The 17,766-nt window shown below is 36.6% G+C and overlaps 1 protein-coding gene across 1 annotated transcript in view; it reads right to left on the reverse strand.

The window, feature by feature from the left end:
* Diaph3 (diaphanous related formin 3) overlaps positions 1–17,766 on the reverse strand; it is a 453,079-nt gene that overhangs the window by 159,203 nt on the left and 276,110 nt on the right. Inside the window, exons 23-24 of the mRNA XM_051160890.1 lie at positions 11,655–11,779; positions 3,974–4,138 (exon numbers count right to left, since the gene is read on the reverse strand). Coding sequence (XP_051016847.1) covers positions 3,974–4,138; positions 11,655–11,779 — 290 coding nt within the window. The remainder of the gene's footprint in view (positions 1–3,973; positions 4,139–11,654; positions 11,780–17,766) is intronic.

The following is a 17,766-nucleotide window of genomic DNA, read 5'->3' on the forward strand; positions in this document are numbered from 1 at the left end:
TCTGCAATCACTTGAGTTCAAAAGCTGCACAAATCAAAAATTATTCTCTAAGAGTGATCTGACACTGAACACTCGGGATTCACAGTCCTTGAATATGTTCAAACACGAAGTAACAGATTTTTCTTATCATGTATAATTTGGTTGAAACCTTTTACCTAAAAAGAGAGTCACAACAAAAGGTCAAAAGAAGAGAGCAGGAAAGCCCTTTTCTAACTGAGGGGCTCAAGAACAACAACAACAAAAACTGAAGACTTAGCTTCTGAGGTTGTAATAAGGGATGAAAAGGGCTAATAATTTTGAGTAAGGAAAGCTAAGAGCAAAGGAGTTTTCACAGGAAAAAAAAAAAAAGCAACATCTAATGAGAGCATTAAACATAACATCCTGTAATTCAGGTGAGACAACCGAGGGCACAGACCTCTTCTAAGATACAAAGGGGAGCTGGAATACACAGTACACGTCAAGGCAGGGACAGATATAAAAAATTCAGTTTAAATTCAAAGGCAAGCATGAATTTGATTTTGTTGTTGAATGAGATGTGGAAGATCACCAGCAGGACTCGAGAACAATACATACTACATGGAGCAAGCTCTTCAAAGCTTTGTAGCATCTACTAGCGACAAGCACCCTGGTTACAGCCAGTGAAGGATGAACCTCACTCACAAATGTCAACTCAGGAGTAGTTATGGAGAATATGGGCATGCACACCACTTGGTGGAAGGGGATGGCTGGCAGACCACCAGTTGGCAGAGCTGACACTTGGCAGTTAATATTTCTGCCCAGTGCCTCCAATCTTAACTTCGTGCTTGACACAGTCCCACAGAAAAGTACTGCAGAAAATAGAAAGGTATCACAGAAAGGCAGATTCACACCGCCCTCTTCACTTCTCCCCATCCCAGCCAGGATTCATGTTAAGTGTCCTCAAACTTAAAAGAGAACTTCTTATGTTCTGAAAGCAAAACTGCCCTGAAACATTTCTTCCACTGTGAAGCCATCAATGGAAAGGGTTAAGTATGAAGAAATGAAATATGCTATGTGCTGGTACTTACCAAGCTGTCTTTAAAAAAAAAAAAGAAAGAAAGAAAGAAAGAAAAGTTAAAAACTAAAACAAAAACAAACCCCCAAACCCAAAAGTCCTTACTTCCAACTTTCTTGCAATCTTAACAGCAGGGTGTTTTACACAAGCCAAAGTGCAGGATTCAAAAAGTGAGTTGTTCCAGCAGGTAGAGGCTTGCTTGCTGCCAAGTAAAATCACCCTAGTTCTTTCCTCAGGACGCATGTACTGGAAGGAGAGAGCTAACCTCCCGACCAAGTTGTCCTCTGCCCTCTACACGTTTCGGGGCACATGCCTCCTCTATGCCTGACACATGAGTAAGATGCAATCTCTAAAGAAAGAATTGCAGGTAGGCAGGCACCATGTATGCTGTGGTTCCTCTCAACACTGAAGCCTTTTTACAGAAGTCTAGGCTTCACCATCTCAGGGCCTTTCCGTACTGCTGTAGCTCACTGAGTGGGACTTTGTGTGCCCATGTAGTACACAGGGTCTAGAGAGAGGCTAGCACTCAAGTACGGGTGTGTTGAGGGTTTTTCCTACTGCTGATGGGAACGAAATTAAGGTTTAACAAAATTCCATCGTACCTTTCACTGGCCCTCGTTTCTGGAGAAGCTAGATCAGTAACTCTAACTAGCCTGGTGCCCAGGAAGCACAGCGCCTTGTTGTGGAACAAGAGGCCAGCAACAAAACCTTAACTCCCATGTCAGACTCTCAGGCTAAGTGAACTGAGTGAAAGCACTGTCAAAAGAACAGCTGCTCTTCACAGAAGCTACAAGATCTTGAAATTTTCCCCTCTTGGTCTACATGGCCTGCGGCAGCAATCTGAAACAGATGTTGCCTCTTTAGCTCTCGTAACAAGGCTCTTATGTAATAAAAAATAAACGCGAAGAGTAATATATAGACAACTTATTTGCGACTGTATTAATACTTAGGAGAGACGATGTAGTTTGGTCAACTGTATACTACAGAGGTTTGACACCATAGCTTTTAATTGCTTCCGTTCAAAAGCAGAGGTATTTTGAAAATATTTCAGATAAATCAATTACAAAATAAATGATTTATTACAAGTGAAACTGGTCATGAGCTTTATTTTGGGAGCAGAGGCTAGACTTCAAATTAGTCCCACTTCAAAGTGTTATAGATGTCACACATTTAATAGTTCACACAATACAGACCTATATGGTACTGAATTAGGAGCCAGACAACCTAGGTCAGCACACTGGCTCCTGGCTAGCTATGTAACGATGGGCTAATCATATTCTCTATATCTTGGTCTTTCTTTACAATAGGCACTGAAGTATAACTACTACTGGTTGTGGTAAAGTTTAAATAAGTGAAGATGGAACCTGGCATATGGTTGACAATGAATGCATTAACTGTTAAAGCCTGGCACCCACTGAACACTTACTATTCCAAAAATTTACCAATTTTCAAGTGACACGTTGTACTGGACACACAGGGGTAAACAAGACTGGCCTAAATATTAGCAGACCAAGGGAAGCCTGGGAGAGATGAGTAGAAGGGGACAGTGAGGCAGCTGAGTACGAACAGAAGGAGCAGTGTTTCACATGTTGAAGCTGGATTGTAGTGTGGACTGAGCTGGAGAAAGGTTGCCATGGAAGCCCTCCAGCGCAACAGTAGGTCTGGACCAAGGACCTGGTGCTATCTCCCTTCACATAGCACAAAATAAACCTTGGTCATTTTTGTGCAGAATAGATGAATGCGAGCAAACAAAGTAATAGTGACTTCATCCTGGAATCCAAGTCGACCTTTCTGAAACCGCAAACATTTTAATGTTTACTAAGCATGGTGCCTCACAAGCAATTAGATAATTCAAAATAATGTATTATACAGAAAGTCACACACACACACACACACACACACACACACACACACACACACACGGGTGTATATCAGAAGAAGACAGAGTAAGTACATAGCCATTAACAAGAATAACTTAAATAACTAAATAACCACTGAATTTTGGGAGTAAACAGAATGAGAAGTGTTAGTAATTAAATGGGGTTTTCATTAAAAGGAAGTCTAATCATTTTTATGTGGTTATAGCCGAATCCAAAGAAGCTAGCCATAAAGTTTTCCTGAGATTAAAAAGCAGCTCTGTAAATCCAATCTTCTTTTTTTTTTACTTCAAAACTTTTTAATCCTTACAAACATTTGCTGAAATATAAAATGACTTCCCCATTTAGTAAGAATAACAATTTTTCCCTTGCAGTACTGTATCCCCTGTCTCCCAAGGGAAGCAACAATACCTTCTCACTTGAATATGTGTGTGTGATTTTCCCCCATCTAATCAGCTAATACTTTTCAAAAGATCTTTTTAATACCTAAATGAAAGGATTCTACCTCAAAGACCTGACCTCCCTATTAAAGTGTCTGAAGCAAACCGTAGGAATGTAAAGCCTACTCAAAGAGAAACGGCGGGGAGCTTATTGTACAATGCATTAAAAAAGGAGGGGAAAAAAAGCTTCGCAGGAGTTGCATGGAATTTGGTAAAATTATACCACAAAAATACAAATTGATCTTAAGCATAAAGAAGCAAATTCATAGCCAAAAACTTATTATAAATGTGCTCTGTAATCAGCCAGGAGGGAGCCTAAATGAAAACCTTCAGAATTTGTCATTTTTTCAATCAAAATTTCTGATTACACTTTCATGTTAAAAAGGCTCCAAAGAGAACAAACTACATATTTTTCAACAGATTTAAAATTTGAAAATTTAAAGCTAATCTGCAACACCAGAAAAGGTAGGTTTTACTGCAAAAAAAAAAAAAAAAAAAAAAACAAAAAAACAAAAGAAAAAAGAAAAAAAAATCAATAACATAATTAAATAACACAGAAACAGAGGACAAGAAAGAATTGCAAGAAGACTTTTCAGAAAACAAATGAAAGCTCTGTCGCGTACCATGAATGTAGTTCTGAAGTTGTTCAAGTCATTAAAAAACTCTTCCACAGAAACCTTCTTCATGTCAACAGCATAGTAGCCCATTGCACTCTGGCACAATTGTGTCATGCTATGTAGCAGCTTGGAGAGTTTTTCATAGCGTTCCTTTGCACTGGTAACAAAGCTGTATATATTTAGTTAAGGATTTTTGAAATGTACAAAGTGATGCTGTATAAGAAAAAAAATGAAGACATCTCTAGTGCCATATCTGATTTCCCAAACTAAAAAATGACCTCCAGAGAATCTTCTAAGAATCTGTAATTCAACTTCAAATTAACTTTGGCAAACAGTCAAATAAATATTTATATAGTTAATTTTTGTTTTTCCTGGTTCACTTCAAGAAAACATTTTCCAATTTATCATAATAGTCTATACCATACAGTCTGTGAAATATACGATTCTGGTTCGGCAGTTAAGACTAAGCAATTAAATATACTGAACAATATAAACACTGAGAAAAGTAGTTGAGTTGCAAAACTTAAGGGTAATGCAAAGCTCCTATGTGTCATGTGCCTGCAGAAAAGTCCTTCAGTTTTCTCTTTCAACAGCCTTATCTGTGAAATTGAAGGAATAATGTCACCTATCTCATACAGTTACTGTGAAGAGAGGTAATTATAACAACTGGCCAAGAAAAGTGATCAGAAGTTGGGAATATACATAAACACTTGATATTGTTACTGCCCACTTACTCAATTTACACTGAAGATTTTAATGCAAGATGTTTTGATAAGTCAACAACTTCATAATGCAGGCATATTGTGATTTAAATTCTTTTCTGTAAAATTCCTGTATAGTTTTTTCTACATACTACATGATTGAAACTTATGCTTGTATGCACAAAACACAATTGGAGATGAAGATACAGAATCGTTCTCATGCTAATTTCTGACCATATAAATCACACCATTCTGAAAGTAAATAGTAAGTCACTACTAGTAGAAACTATTTCAAAACCAGACCACAGACTATTTTTTATTATATTAAAAAAAAAAAACACAGCAAAACCTAGTGATAAAATCTGATATAAAATCACTACACCATATTCTGAAGAAAGCCTTTTAAGGCTTTAGTCATACTGCCCAAGGACACTTGTACCAATGTTTTATTTCAACCTTGGTGAGAAGGGTTTCCTCAAAAGGTGTCTGGTGCAAAGTTATAAACATTCTATTCACAAAACTGCACACATGCAGGAGCTTGGACACACAGTTAATACAGAATGTAATGATTTTACAAGAAACTGCTTGGCTGTAGGGCTCGGGGTGGTTCTGTACTGCTCCTTTTCTGCCCATAGAACAGTTGAGTCAAGAATAGGCACTGCACAAATACTGCTAACTTTATCCCTATATGTGGGAAAATACACACTGTCAACCATCCATTTGTTAAAAACAATTTAAAATAAAACAATGGTGCTTTGATTCTGAGGTAAGAACCCTAAGTAAGGAAACATCAGAAGTGCATCTGTATACACTTAGAAAAACAGAGCAATTATGTTGAAAGATGGAATGGAAAAGATGACTAAGAGCCAGAACTACGGAAATGACATGGTTTTGTCCTACCAGCTAGGAGATTTTAAAGTTAATTTTCTTATCATTATTATGTATAAAACAATTTGCTCCAAAAGGGAAATGAAGTGGAGCTTTGAATAACTGGAATTACCCAAAATAATAGTAAATCCAATTGTGATTAAACTTAGGCAATTTTGGAAATAGCCAAATTAATCCTTAGAAGTTTGAAAGGACTGTCTGGTAGAGTGAACAACTGGATACATGAGTAAGGCATGCCACTTCAGTGCTGAAAGTCCCCTCTATTAAGGGAAAATGAAAGAGAATTCATCATCATCTCAAAGAACAACCAAAACAAGATGATATCATGCCAACTCTTACACCCCACTCAGACAAAGTCTCTAAGACCGACATGCTGGTTCACACCTCTTAACTGGAGATGGCTGGTTAACACTATGGATTTGAGGCTACCCTGGGTAGCAATGTGAATTTTGTCTCAAAAAGTGAAAGAAAAAAGAAAGTAAACATGTGTGTCAGTTAACTGTATCGTTTTTTCCTAGCATCGAGTTCTACATTTGTTCAGAAAAACATAAGCAACATGCAACAAAATACACTTTTGATATAATGCAAAATCACTGATACATATTACATCTATCTTATGCTTTGAATACTTTTTTTTTTCTTTGTCCTTATCAAAACTAAGGAGAATGCCTCACATATTTCAGCCTGAATCACTGTAATTGTACTATTTGGAAGAAAAATAAGACATAGTTCTGTGTTCACAAGGTCTCAAAACAAGTCATTAGAGCTAAAAGCACAACTTGGTACTTTAATCCTTGCCTACCAATACTGTTGACTGTCAAGCTTCCTCCACAGATACAGTCACACTTATTCACAGACCACTATGACATTGCCGTCATCAGAAACACACTGGTTCCATGGGCTAGGGAAATAAATAGCTCAAGTGGCTAAAAGGTTCACTGTGCAAGAGTGAGGACTTGAGTGGGAATTCCCAAATCAATGTAAAAAGTCAGGTACAGTAGCAAAAATCTACGGTTTCAGAGCTGGGAAGAAGCAACAGGTATGTACCTGCAGCTTACTGTCTAACCAATCTAGCCAGTTTAGCAAGAGACCCTCACTCAAAATATAAGCTGGAGAGCAACTGAGGAAAATACCAGAAATCAAATTTTAGCTTCCATACTTACAAAGTTCTGTATGTATGCACGCGTGTGTGTGTGTGTGTGCGCGCACACACACACACAGAGACAGAGAGACAGACAGAGAGAGAGAGAGAGAGAGAGAGAGAGAGAGAGAGAGAGAGAGAGAGAGAGAGAGAGAGAGAGAGAGAGAGAGAGAGAGAGAGATCCACAATCTTTTCACATAATGTTCATAGATCAACTGCAACGAGATCCATGTATCTAATATCAAGCACCCCTAAGCCAGGGCTTCTCTGTGTAGTCTTGCTTGTCATGGACTCTTTGTAGACCATGCTGGCCTTGAACTAACAGAGATCCACCTTCCTGGGCCTCCAACAGTGCTGGGAATACAGGCTTGAGCCATTACACCCTGCTATATCTAATATCTTTGAAAACCCCTTTTTAGTTTGAGGCTAGCATGGTCCACAAAGTGAGTCCAGGACAGGCAATGATACACATAGAGAAACCCTGTCTTGAAAAAAACCAAAACAAAACAAAAAGAAAAAAGAAAAATCCCTTTTAGAACCCAGGATCAAGTCAACCATTTTAGAAAATATTCATAAGTTCACTGCACATCTAGGCACTAGACAGAACAATATTTAAGAAGATAGGCAAAGATTCTGTGGTCATGACATGCACATTATACAATGTAGAGACAGATAAGTATAAAACAGCAAGAACATCCCATAATAATCAACATGGGACAAATGAAGGTTTCTCTTTTTTTGCACATCGAGACAGAATCTAACTGAGATGAGAAGGAGGAATGCTGGCTAAGAGGAAGGGATTAGCTAAAAGAAGTAGGTCATTATCTGTAAGAGCAGAGAACAGCAAGCTGTTTGCTAGTAGAGTAAAGGAAAAGGTCATTGTAAACTGGATTCCAGGAGATCCAGGAGTGGGATACTTAATTCAAGTCTTTAAAAGTCATTAAGAATAAGTGATAAAAGTGATAGCAGACACAAATGAGAAATTCAAGGAAACCAATTCATCTACTCAATGATCCACCCCCTCATTTTGCAGCTAGCTCATGCAGTGCACAGCACTATTTCACCCACTTTAATGTAGCTTTACTTCTTTGATGACCCTGCGTCCTCCCCAACAATGTTTTCTGATTCTTTTCCTACAAAATATGCTTTCTACAATGTTGACTATTGTAGATAAAAGGCATTTGATGAACTTACTGGAGTAGTTTTAGCTTCTACTCTGTAATTTCAGAAACATGCATTGCTATCTTGTACAACTACACCAAAAATATAAAAGGGGGGTGGGGAAAGAAAGTTGGATTTTGATGATGACACTAAAAAATACCACATAGGAAGGTATCAAGAAATTTGTCACATAATTTTTGCTAAATACAAATATAGACAGATGTCTAGTGAATTAATTTTTCTTAAGAGACTAGGAAGAGGAGGTAGAGAGAAGAGGGGCATTCTCTATGGTCTATTGTCTAGTTTTCTGAAAAGAAGAAAGGATGCAGAACTTAAGGCTGAAAGGATGGTGTGACTGGCATTTTCTCATGTTTCTCAGTGATAAGAATGTACACCTCACACCCCTTCCATACACCTGCTGGTGAGCAAACCTCAAATTGGTGCTTTATATCTTTTAGATAAATGTTTACTGTGGAGCTATTCAATTAATTATAGTTCAGGTCAGGCTTAGAAACTGAAAAATAATACTGTGAAAAGAGTGATGACATCTGAAATAGCTGTGCATTCCTTTAAATGATGTACAACAAACATCTTTGTGGAAAGATTCAGGCGTAGGGCCTGAATGTGCTCTAAGACTAAGAACACTGTAGGAATGAGTGGCATTGGGGAAATCTCATAAGAAAGCTGTATCTACGTGCTGCCTAGGCTTAAGTCAACTCCACATCCACACTAGAGTTATCTTAAAGGGAGGAACCTCAACTGAAAAGATGCCTCCATAAGATGAGAATCAAAGTCAATAAGATGAATTAGAAAATGGCGGTGTGGATTAAATTGCAGTTCCTCTTACACACTAGATGTAAACGACTCTAGTTCACTGACTCTCTTTCCCTCCTGTAGATCACGGTATATAATATCTGCGCAGGTCAATTTATGTGCTTGGAGTCCCCATTAGAGATCCTAGAACATAAAACCATTTCAAATTAGAAAAAAAAACCATTTTTTTTTTTTTTAAGGAAAAAAGGTCTGGCTGTAAGGCATTTTCCTAATTAGTGATTGATGGGGAAGGCCCCAGCCCATGGTAGTTGGTTCTACCCCTGGGCTGGTGGTCCAGGATTCTATAAGAAAGCAAGTTGGGCAAACCAGGTGGAACAAGTTTGTAAACAACACCCTCTATGGCTTCTGCATCAGCTCCTTCCTCCAGGATCCTGCCCTGTTTGAGTTCCTACCCTGACTTCCTTCAAGGACAGAGAGTGGCTATGAAGTGTTAAGTTGAATAAACCCTTTTCCCCGCCAACTGGCTTTTTGGTCATACTATTTCATCATAGTAAGAAAATACCTAAATAAGACAATCTGTTTCTTTAAATACTATAGTTAATAGATTATTTAATATTTTATTGAATCATTGATTATTCAAGGTAAATATTTACCTGTAGCCAAGTGTGGTGGCACACATCTGTAATCCCAGTACTCCAGGAGGCAGAGGCAGGTGGATCTCTGTGAGTTCGAGGCCAGTCTTGTCTACAAAGCAAGCCTAAGATGGCCATGGCTACACAGAGAAACCCTGTCTTGAAAAACAAACAAAATTCCAAAAACATTTACTTGTAAAGAGGCATTTTTAAACAAATTAAATGATACATAATATTCCCACAGAATTGGTTGAAGAACTAAATACTTGATATAGGTGTCAACTTATAGGTATTTAATCAAAAAACAAAGTTTGAGTGCTAGTAACAAACTTTAGTTAGTAAGTTGTTTTTATTCATCGTTCATTTTTGCTTTTAAACTCTTTTACTTTCTATGATCCAGGAAGCTCACAATTTGCCATTTTAATAAGATCTGTATAAATGCATTTAATATTCAAAATCTGACTTGTCAGTCCTAATTAAAGTAAACAAAGTCTTGCAATGAATGGATTTAATTACTTCAAAACTAGTATGTCTAACTAAGATGAAAAGCAAACGAGTGCAGTCTAATCTTGGCAAAGAATATTTATGATTATAAGCTTTGTCAATAGCAAAGTGCACCAACTGTTCATATATCTGACTTCCAAGAGACACATGAATGCTAATCAGTTCATTAGAGGCTTCTAGGTTGTGATATTTAGCGACAGGATATAGTAGCTCTCCTGTCCATGGAGTATAATTTTACTCAGAATGAAAAACTGTTTCCAGCAAAGAATCGTCCTTCCTGGTTCTGATTTCCTGCTGGCTGCATTTTATGAGCGGCACACCTTTCAGGAAGCCAACATCATTCAGTCAGTGCTTTGTCATATGAATATAGGCAGGGGTATGTCCTGAGACCAGCTGCTGGGCAGGATTTTACACCAAGCTCAGGAACTCATGCTAGTTTGAGAAACCCAAGCTGCCTAATTAGCTACTCACAGTGTATGACCAAAAGCTACATGGAATCAAAATTTTTTCTTAGATGCTTTTTAAGTCTATAGGAAAAAAAAAAAACTCAATGAATTCAGTTAACAATACTTATGGATTAAAAAACAAAAAACACAAAATAAAAAACCAATAGTCACATGTGAATGTGTTAACATGATAAAAATGACCAAGAAACAAATCCAAGTACAATTACAAAAATATAACTACAATATACTTACCTTAAAATACATAACTTGTCAGTTCAAACAGTGGCACAAATCTATACTTCTGATTCATATTTACTTAATCTTAGTTTAAAAAAAAAAAAAGAAATCCTTACCAAGTTTATAAAGAAACCTCTTTAAAAAGCATCTGGGTAGGAGATAAGAGTCAAGAGGAAACAAACACATTATCCTTAACTGATTGCTACTGAGTGCATTTTTATATTTCCTCTCATAGAGAATGAAGATAAAATTGAACTAATTCACAATTAAGTTGAAAGCACATACAATAAAGTCTATGACAAACCAAATAATAATTTTCTGATTCACTATACCTCAAGGGAGAAGTGGAAACAGGAAGTCATTTCTTTTCGAGTACATCAGTTTAAAACATTAGGGAAATCTATTTATGAGTCCTACTATTAGAACTGGGCTGTCCTTTCCTATAGAAAGCACATTCATACGGGATTTTAAAATGCATTGTAACAATATTTCATTACGATGGAAAAGATATCCATTGAGGATTTCATATATTGGTCTGCACAGCAACTTAACACAAGCTTCAAGAAATAAAGAAGTTCATTATTTCAGTTACTAATTAGAGACTAAGCTACAAAGTTACTGATAACAAAGATAAGTCAATACAAAGCAAACTGTAAATCAAATGAGACACAAGCTTCATGCTATTAATTCACATATTGTTTTTAATCTCACTTTGAAATACACAATCAGTGATTGAGACAAGTTCCTTTTTTAGATTGGCATGAGGGAGTCTTTCTATATTAAGTGGAATCAGTTAATTTCTAATGTTTATCAGCCCTTGAGATGGTCAGTCATGCTTTATATTTATAGTCTATAGCTGATTCCTGAAAGAGTTCACATGTAGCTAAATCACATTTCATGGCATTAGATTCAAAATCACTCAAACTAAATTTTAATATTCTTTATCACACAGAAAAGGCAAACAGAAGGAACAAGATGGGAAAAACATTCTATTACTCATGAAGACTAAAAGAAAATAGAAGTAGAAGTCCTTGGTGTTTTATTTATGATAAATACACCTTGGTTAATTTACCTGAAAGATAAAAGTTAAGTCTTGAATAATTTGGCACTGTGTAATGTATTTCAGTTATACAAGCACACTTACAAGATTAAAGACATTGTCAATCCAGTTGACTACTGACTTATTTAGATATCAAAGGATATGGACATCTTTATCACAAACTTGTCATGCAAGTCCTCAGGAGGGGGAAAGGTTTCCAAATTTTTCTCAAGCTGTTGGAGCTGCCTTCCCATCTGCTTCAAGTTCCTTTCCAGCATTTCTACAGAGACTAGGAGAGAGCATAGTAAATGCCTTGAAAGGACAAAATTATAATATATAAAAGGTAAAACAATCTAGCAACAAAACACGTTTTTAAAAAACTCATGGTAAGAAAATTCATTCTAAAACATAAAATTTCATCAACTCTAATTTTTAACTTTTTGGATTTTAAATCCAGAAAAAGGTAATTAAACAACTGAATCCTTATAAAGTAGGGAGAAACACAGGAAGTTCCTACATAAGCCAACCACACTTAAGTGTTTAAAAGTAGACATCTTAACCACTACAAATACAACAGAACAATCTAGTCATATAAGACCAAAGAAAATTCATTATTTGAAATACTGCACTCAGATACAATTGTTACATTTTCTAAGATATCTCTTGAGACAACTGGCAAATAGGTGAGATGTGGAAAAAGCTTCTCTATTAGTCAAACTAAAGAAAAGGTTGGAGAGGACATTTGAGATGTCAGACATTCTTAACCAATACCTGAGCACTACCTATGTTTATTAATTATCTAATCACACAGGCTCCATCTCTGAATTAAATCTGCTCTCATAGTATATATGAACAACCCATAGACACCAACAGAACTGAGGACTTGGCTGAATGAATTGGCCTTGCAGCCAGCAGTAAAGTTTAAGAATTAAAGCTCAAATTTCCATAGTTGGTCACTTTTACAGGCCTATGGTAAGAGAGTGTTGTTTCATAAAGTAGAGACAGAGGCCTCAAAATAATTTTTTGAATATTAATTTTCCTAGGGTTCAGATAAATTTTCATTAAAAAATCTTATTAATGTAAATTATATAAAATATGACTTTAAAGCAATATAATACGTCTAAGTACCATTTCATTTACTAACTTTGAGTTAATTCTGAGGAATGAGTACAACTTGGACCTATAAATATGAACAACCTAAATGCTCAGAAAAATGGTTTAAGAAAAACACACACACACACACACAAACAACAACAGAAACCAACAAGTATGCTTTATTTTTTGGTGTAAAGTAAGCAACAATGAAAAAAAGAATGAAAAATGATGTAAGAACATAAAGTGGTGATTGTGTTTTTATATAGCTGAATACAAAACAATCCAACAAAACAACAACTTTTTGTAGTCTTCTTGTAGTCCTTGGCTGTCCTGGATTTGTTTTGTAGACCAGGCTGGCCTCAAACTCACAGAGATCTGCCTGTCACTGCCTGTGGAGTGCTGGGATTAAAGGCTTGAGTCACCATGCCCAGCCCATCAACAGCTTTTAACAAAACTTTAACATATACTTTTATTTTAATTAACAACCTAATTGTTAGATACAGCAATTACTGAGTTACAGGTAACAGTTGTCTCAGAATGATACTATAGCCTTTGGCTCACACCATGGAGAAGCCATTCTCAATTTACATTCATGTCCACTTTCCCAAACAATTTATTTTCTTCTTTTTCTCTTTTAAGTTTCTGGTGTATATCCTGTGCAGGCTTTTCAAAATGAGATAGGTCTAAGAACATAGCCCAGAGACATAGCACATATTTACGGGAGACTGGGGTTCAGGGCTACCTATCAATTTAAAAATAAAGGAGACAGTAACACAGACAATGGTTTGCATGGAGTGCTTCCACGATGACAGCAGTTAAGGTTGATTCTAGTTAATTCTCTGCATGGTGCTGTACCCTGCTCTTAATGATAATGTATCATCTTATTCTGCACATAGATGAATCCACAACCACGGCTTCTATTTGATCACACCTACAATGCCCCACTTACTTCTTTTACTTCCAAATGCTTATTCTGCTACTTTCTATGTTGTCTCTCTGAATTATAGAAAGATACCTTTTACTCTCCTGGTCTATTTGTTTCTTCTAATGTGTCATTAGCATCTGCTTTGTAATTTCTCAAGAAATTTCACTGGTGGCTCAATAGCTTTTATTCTTTAAAAATGCTATTATGTAAAGATAGAAAAACCAAATATTTTTATTAGTTAATTAGGTGGTCAGGAAAGTTTAAAGTCCTGTGCCACCTTTGTGCTACAGATTATATTTTGAAAAGTTTCCTACTACTGCAATCAAATAGTAATCCATGCAGTTGTAGCTACAATATAAACAGTACCTATGATGAGAGTAGCCTTTGCTGAGTACGGATGTATACCTGATCTGTCTTATCTCCACTAATACAAGAACATCACCGTACAACTTACAAAATGAGGAAAAGCATAAACAACAACAAAGTGCAATGTTATCAAAAATGCAATGTTACTTTTTCTAAGAACAGTCCAGTTTTCCCAGTTTACAACATGAGGAAACTGAGGCTTAGTGTGCAATAAAAGCATTAAAAAAAAAAAAACTTAAAAGTGCAGTTACTTTTTATGAAGAACACTTAAAGTAATATCCTACTCCTGAATAAAAACTTATAATAATATAAGGAAAAAAACATCTAGGACAACAAATAAGAGTCTGAGGACCCTGATGAATCTAAAAATACCAGGAAGATGTTGGGAAATATGCCTATTCTATAGCACAAAACAGATATACAACTTGAAGCTTGGCTGAGTACATATTTACTTAATAAAATATGTGCTTATGGGTTTTGAGCCTTTTTTAATAAGGGGTTCCAAAGGTTCAGTAAGTACAAAAGTTCCTGAATCACTTGTGAAAATTCTGAAGAAAGGATAAACAAAAAGGATCCTAACATGGAAATCAAAACTATGAGTCTGAAGGACACTGGGAAAGCAACATAGCTGCAGTTGTTAGTGGTGGGTTGTTGCTAGAGCTACTGTGGCTGTTTTCTTGTACTACACAGAGTTTTCCACACCAACTGTGTCTCCTAACTCTTTACAACTGGATTTCCCACCATTCAACATTAGGCTAACACTCATTACGGAAAATTAGTGGCATATTCAGGACACAGATTTGATCTCACAAGGCAACCTTCACATTTCAGGTGCCAAATTCAAGTCCAGGCAGTCAGTCATCCACACTCCTGAACTGGTGGGAGTGTTTAGGATCTGTACAAGGCTTTCTCTGAAATTCCAAAGTTCATTAGGATGGCTCACCAACTTGGGAAAGCACAGTCCTTACAGTGGCATTGTCACTAAAACAGACACACACACAGGAACAGCTCAAGTAAGGAGACGCCTACCACAGAGGACAGCAGGACTAGCAGAGCTGCCCGCTCTGTGTGCATGCCACCTTCCCAGAACATGTCCCTTAGACTCTTTGCTTCAGTTTTTATTAAAATGCTCTTAGAAGGCAGTGGGGGAGGGGATGTTAAAATAGCTCGGCCTTCACTCACCTACTTAGTACAGTGGAACATGAGTCCCCACAGAGGGTTTCTATAATTATCCTGTGCAGTGCAACGGGGACTGGCAAGCAACATCTCTCAGGTTCAATTTGAACATCAGTGAAAACATTTCGTATTTTTATCTCATTGCCATTTCATAAGAGATTAAGAGACACACATGGTGGTGTACACCTTTAATACCAGGACTTGGGGAGACAGAGGTAGGTGCATCTCCTAGATTTCAAGGCCAGCCTGGTCTGCAAAGCAAGTCCAGGAGCGCCATGGCTATACAGAGAAACCCTTTCTCAAAAAACAAAACAAAAGATTTTAAGAAAATATTAAAACTTCTCACACAGAGCAAAGCCTTTTTGTGGAGTGGGAGATTATGTTTTTCTTACTTGTAGAAATGAGTAAAAAATGACAAAATCTCAAGGCTGAAATAAGTGATGCCAACATTTAAGAAAAAATAAGAAAGCCATGTTGTTCATCACTACAACTACAGATCAACAGGAAATTTTACATTGCGGAAAGCAGCCTAAAGTCCCTGTGGTGCAGAGATATACGTGAGTGGTGCTTAGGAGCATATCTAAGGTCATCAGCAAGGATAAGAACACTACCTTTAAAATGGTGCTTGTGGCTACTCTACAGACAGAAATCCTACAAACCATTTCTTCTGCTTCATCTGCACTCTGATTACATTCCTTGTTCACTGTAGTTAAGTGAATTTAAACGTAATCGACCAACCTCTCACTGCTAACTTTTAAGTAAGGAGCAAAACACATTTGGAAAAGAAAGAGCAGTGTGTAAATTCCAGGCTGATAAAATACAATCGAATGGTTGGAGCCATCCAATGAGTAAGACTAAAGAGTTTTAAGGCTCTGGTGGTTTCGTTTTGAGCAGTTACTACATTTTGATAAACAGTTTCCTTCACCTTCAAACACAATTTTATCCTTAAAGTCAATGACTGTTTTTCCAGAGTAATTTCAAATAGAGAAGAGAGTTGTCAGCTGCTCTTACTGGTGTACCTGTGCATGACCTCGAGAGTGGACAGCACACTCTCTGCAAGACGAGGCCTCAATCTCACAAGATGACTCCTGTTTCAGATGCTCGTTTGAGGGGGCGTGGAGGGAGGAGGTTAGCTCAGTGGTAGAGATCTTGGTTAGCAAAGCCTTGGTTCTTAGCTCCAACAGGGGAATGCTAGTGTGAAGTACAGACAGCTGTCACTCCTGAGTCTGCTATAACCCTCGGGTGCCTAGAAGCGCTTCCCTATCATCATTTGCCTTTCAGCTTTGTCACATTTCTTGACTAAGAAATGAACCTTTTATCGCTACTTAGAATAAACATAATAAAAACAGAGCTGCTAGCAAAGTTGGCTAAAATACTGTAAGGCACCCTGACTTGTCTAGTTTAGTGACGATTCAATCAGATAGGGTCTCTCAAATCACAACTGAGCCTCATCTATGTGACTGGATGTGTTAACAGTTCTTCTGATGATTTTTATTCTTTTATCCAAAACGATGATGACAACAACAAAGAGCACACCATATTTACATCTGTCTGACTCTTCAGTGATATAGTGTACTGGAAGGTACTAAAATGTTTGTTGAAGAAATAAATTTTGAATTTAACTTTAACATTTCTTGATAAAAGTATTGAAAATAAAATTTAAAATCAAGAGATTTAATTTCTAGGCCATTAACATCTATCATCCTGAAGTTCATCAAGTGTGCTGTCATACTAGTGGTAATGAAGATGATTTACAATAAAACTTAAGTCACAACTTTAAACATTCAAATTTAAAGCAATTTTGAGCGAAAGTTTTTCAAAATATTATAACTTAGTGTTATGAGAAAATTTTAAGCTAAAAAGCTTAGATATTACATATACTTAAGTAATCTTTGCAATGAAAAAAGATTCATTATGAATATTCCTGAGCCTTGATAGTCATTTACTAACAAACTTACTAAATCATGCTACGTTCATTCATATACACCATGATACAACACAAAAAAATAAGTTCTTATTACCATTTATTACATTGCACTAAATTAACTTTCCTCCATAAACAGAAACATTTTTATGTGAGAAACAAGTTTCAGATTATCAACAAATTCTCATTTTCCTGGTAAATGCAATAACAGATGCATAACATTGTATGGATGTCAAATTAAAAATAATAAAGTCAGATGGGTAAGATAGACATAAATAAATCTTAGTTGTATTTTAATCCTGAATATCAGTGGGATCTACATCAAAACACAACTATTAGAATAGTATGGAGAAAATGGTAAGATGAATATTAAAATTAATAATGGTCTATGCTCTATCACATGTGCAAAGGGTGGATCTGTGGTTTTTGTTTGTTTTTGTGTTTGAGTCATGCTGCCAGAGAGAAGGCCTATATCTGCTGAGGGACATGGAGAGTGAAAAGTGAAAAACAAATGGGGAGATTTAAAAAGCCACATCAGGGAAACAGGGAGTGTGTGTTTCTGCTTTAGCATTTGACTTACATGTGAAGAACAAATCAGCTTTCTCGGCAAGAATGATGTGGGTCATAAAGGGAGGAAAGATTTTGTGAGTGAAAATTGTGGAACAAGAGCAACTAGCCGGAAATCATGTTCAAATGTAAGAACTTGAGAAATCTTTTGTATTAGCAGAGATATTGATGAACAAGGTAAAGATTAAATTCAGTTCATAGAAGGGATGATTGTGTCAATAGT

The sequence above is a fragment of the Acomys russatus genome, chromosome 18 (genome assembly GCF_903995435.1).
Source record: "Acomys russatus chromosome 18, mAcoRus1.1, whole genome shotgun sequence".
In the NCBI taxonomy this organism is placed as follows: domain Eukaryota; kingdom Metazoa; phylum Chordata; class Mammalia; order Rodentia; family Muridae; genus Acomys; species Acomys russatus.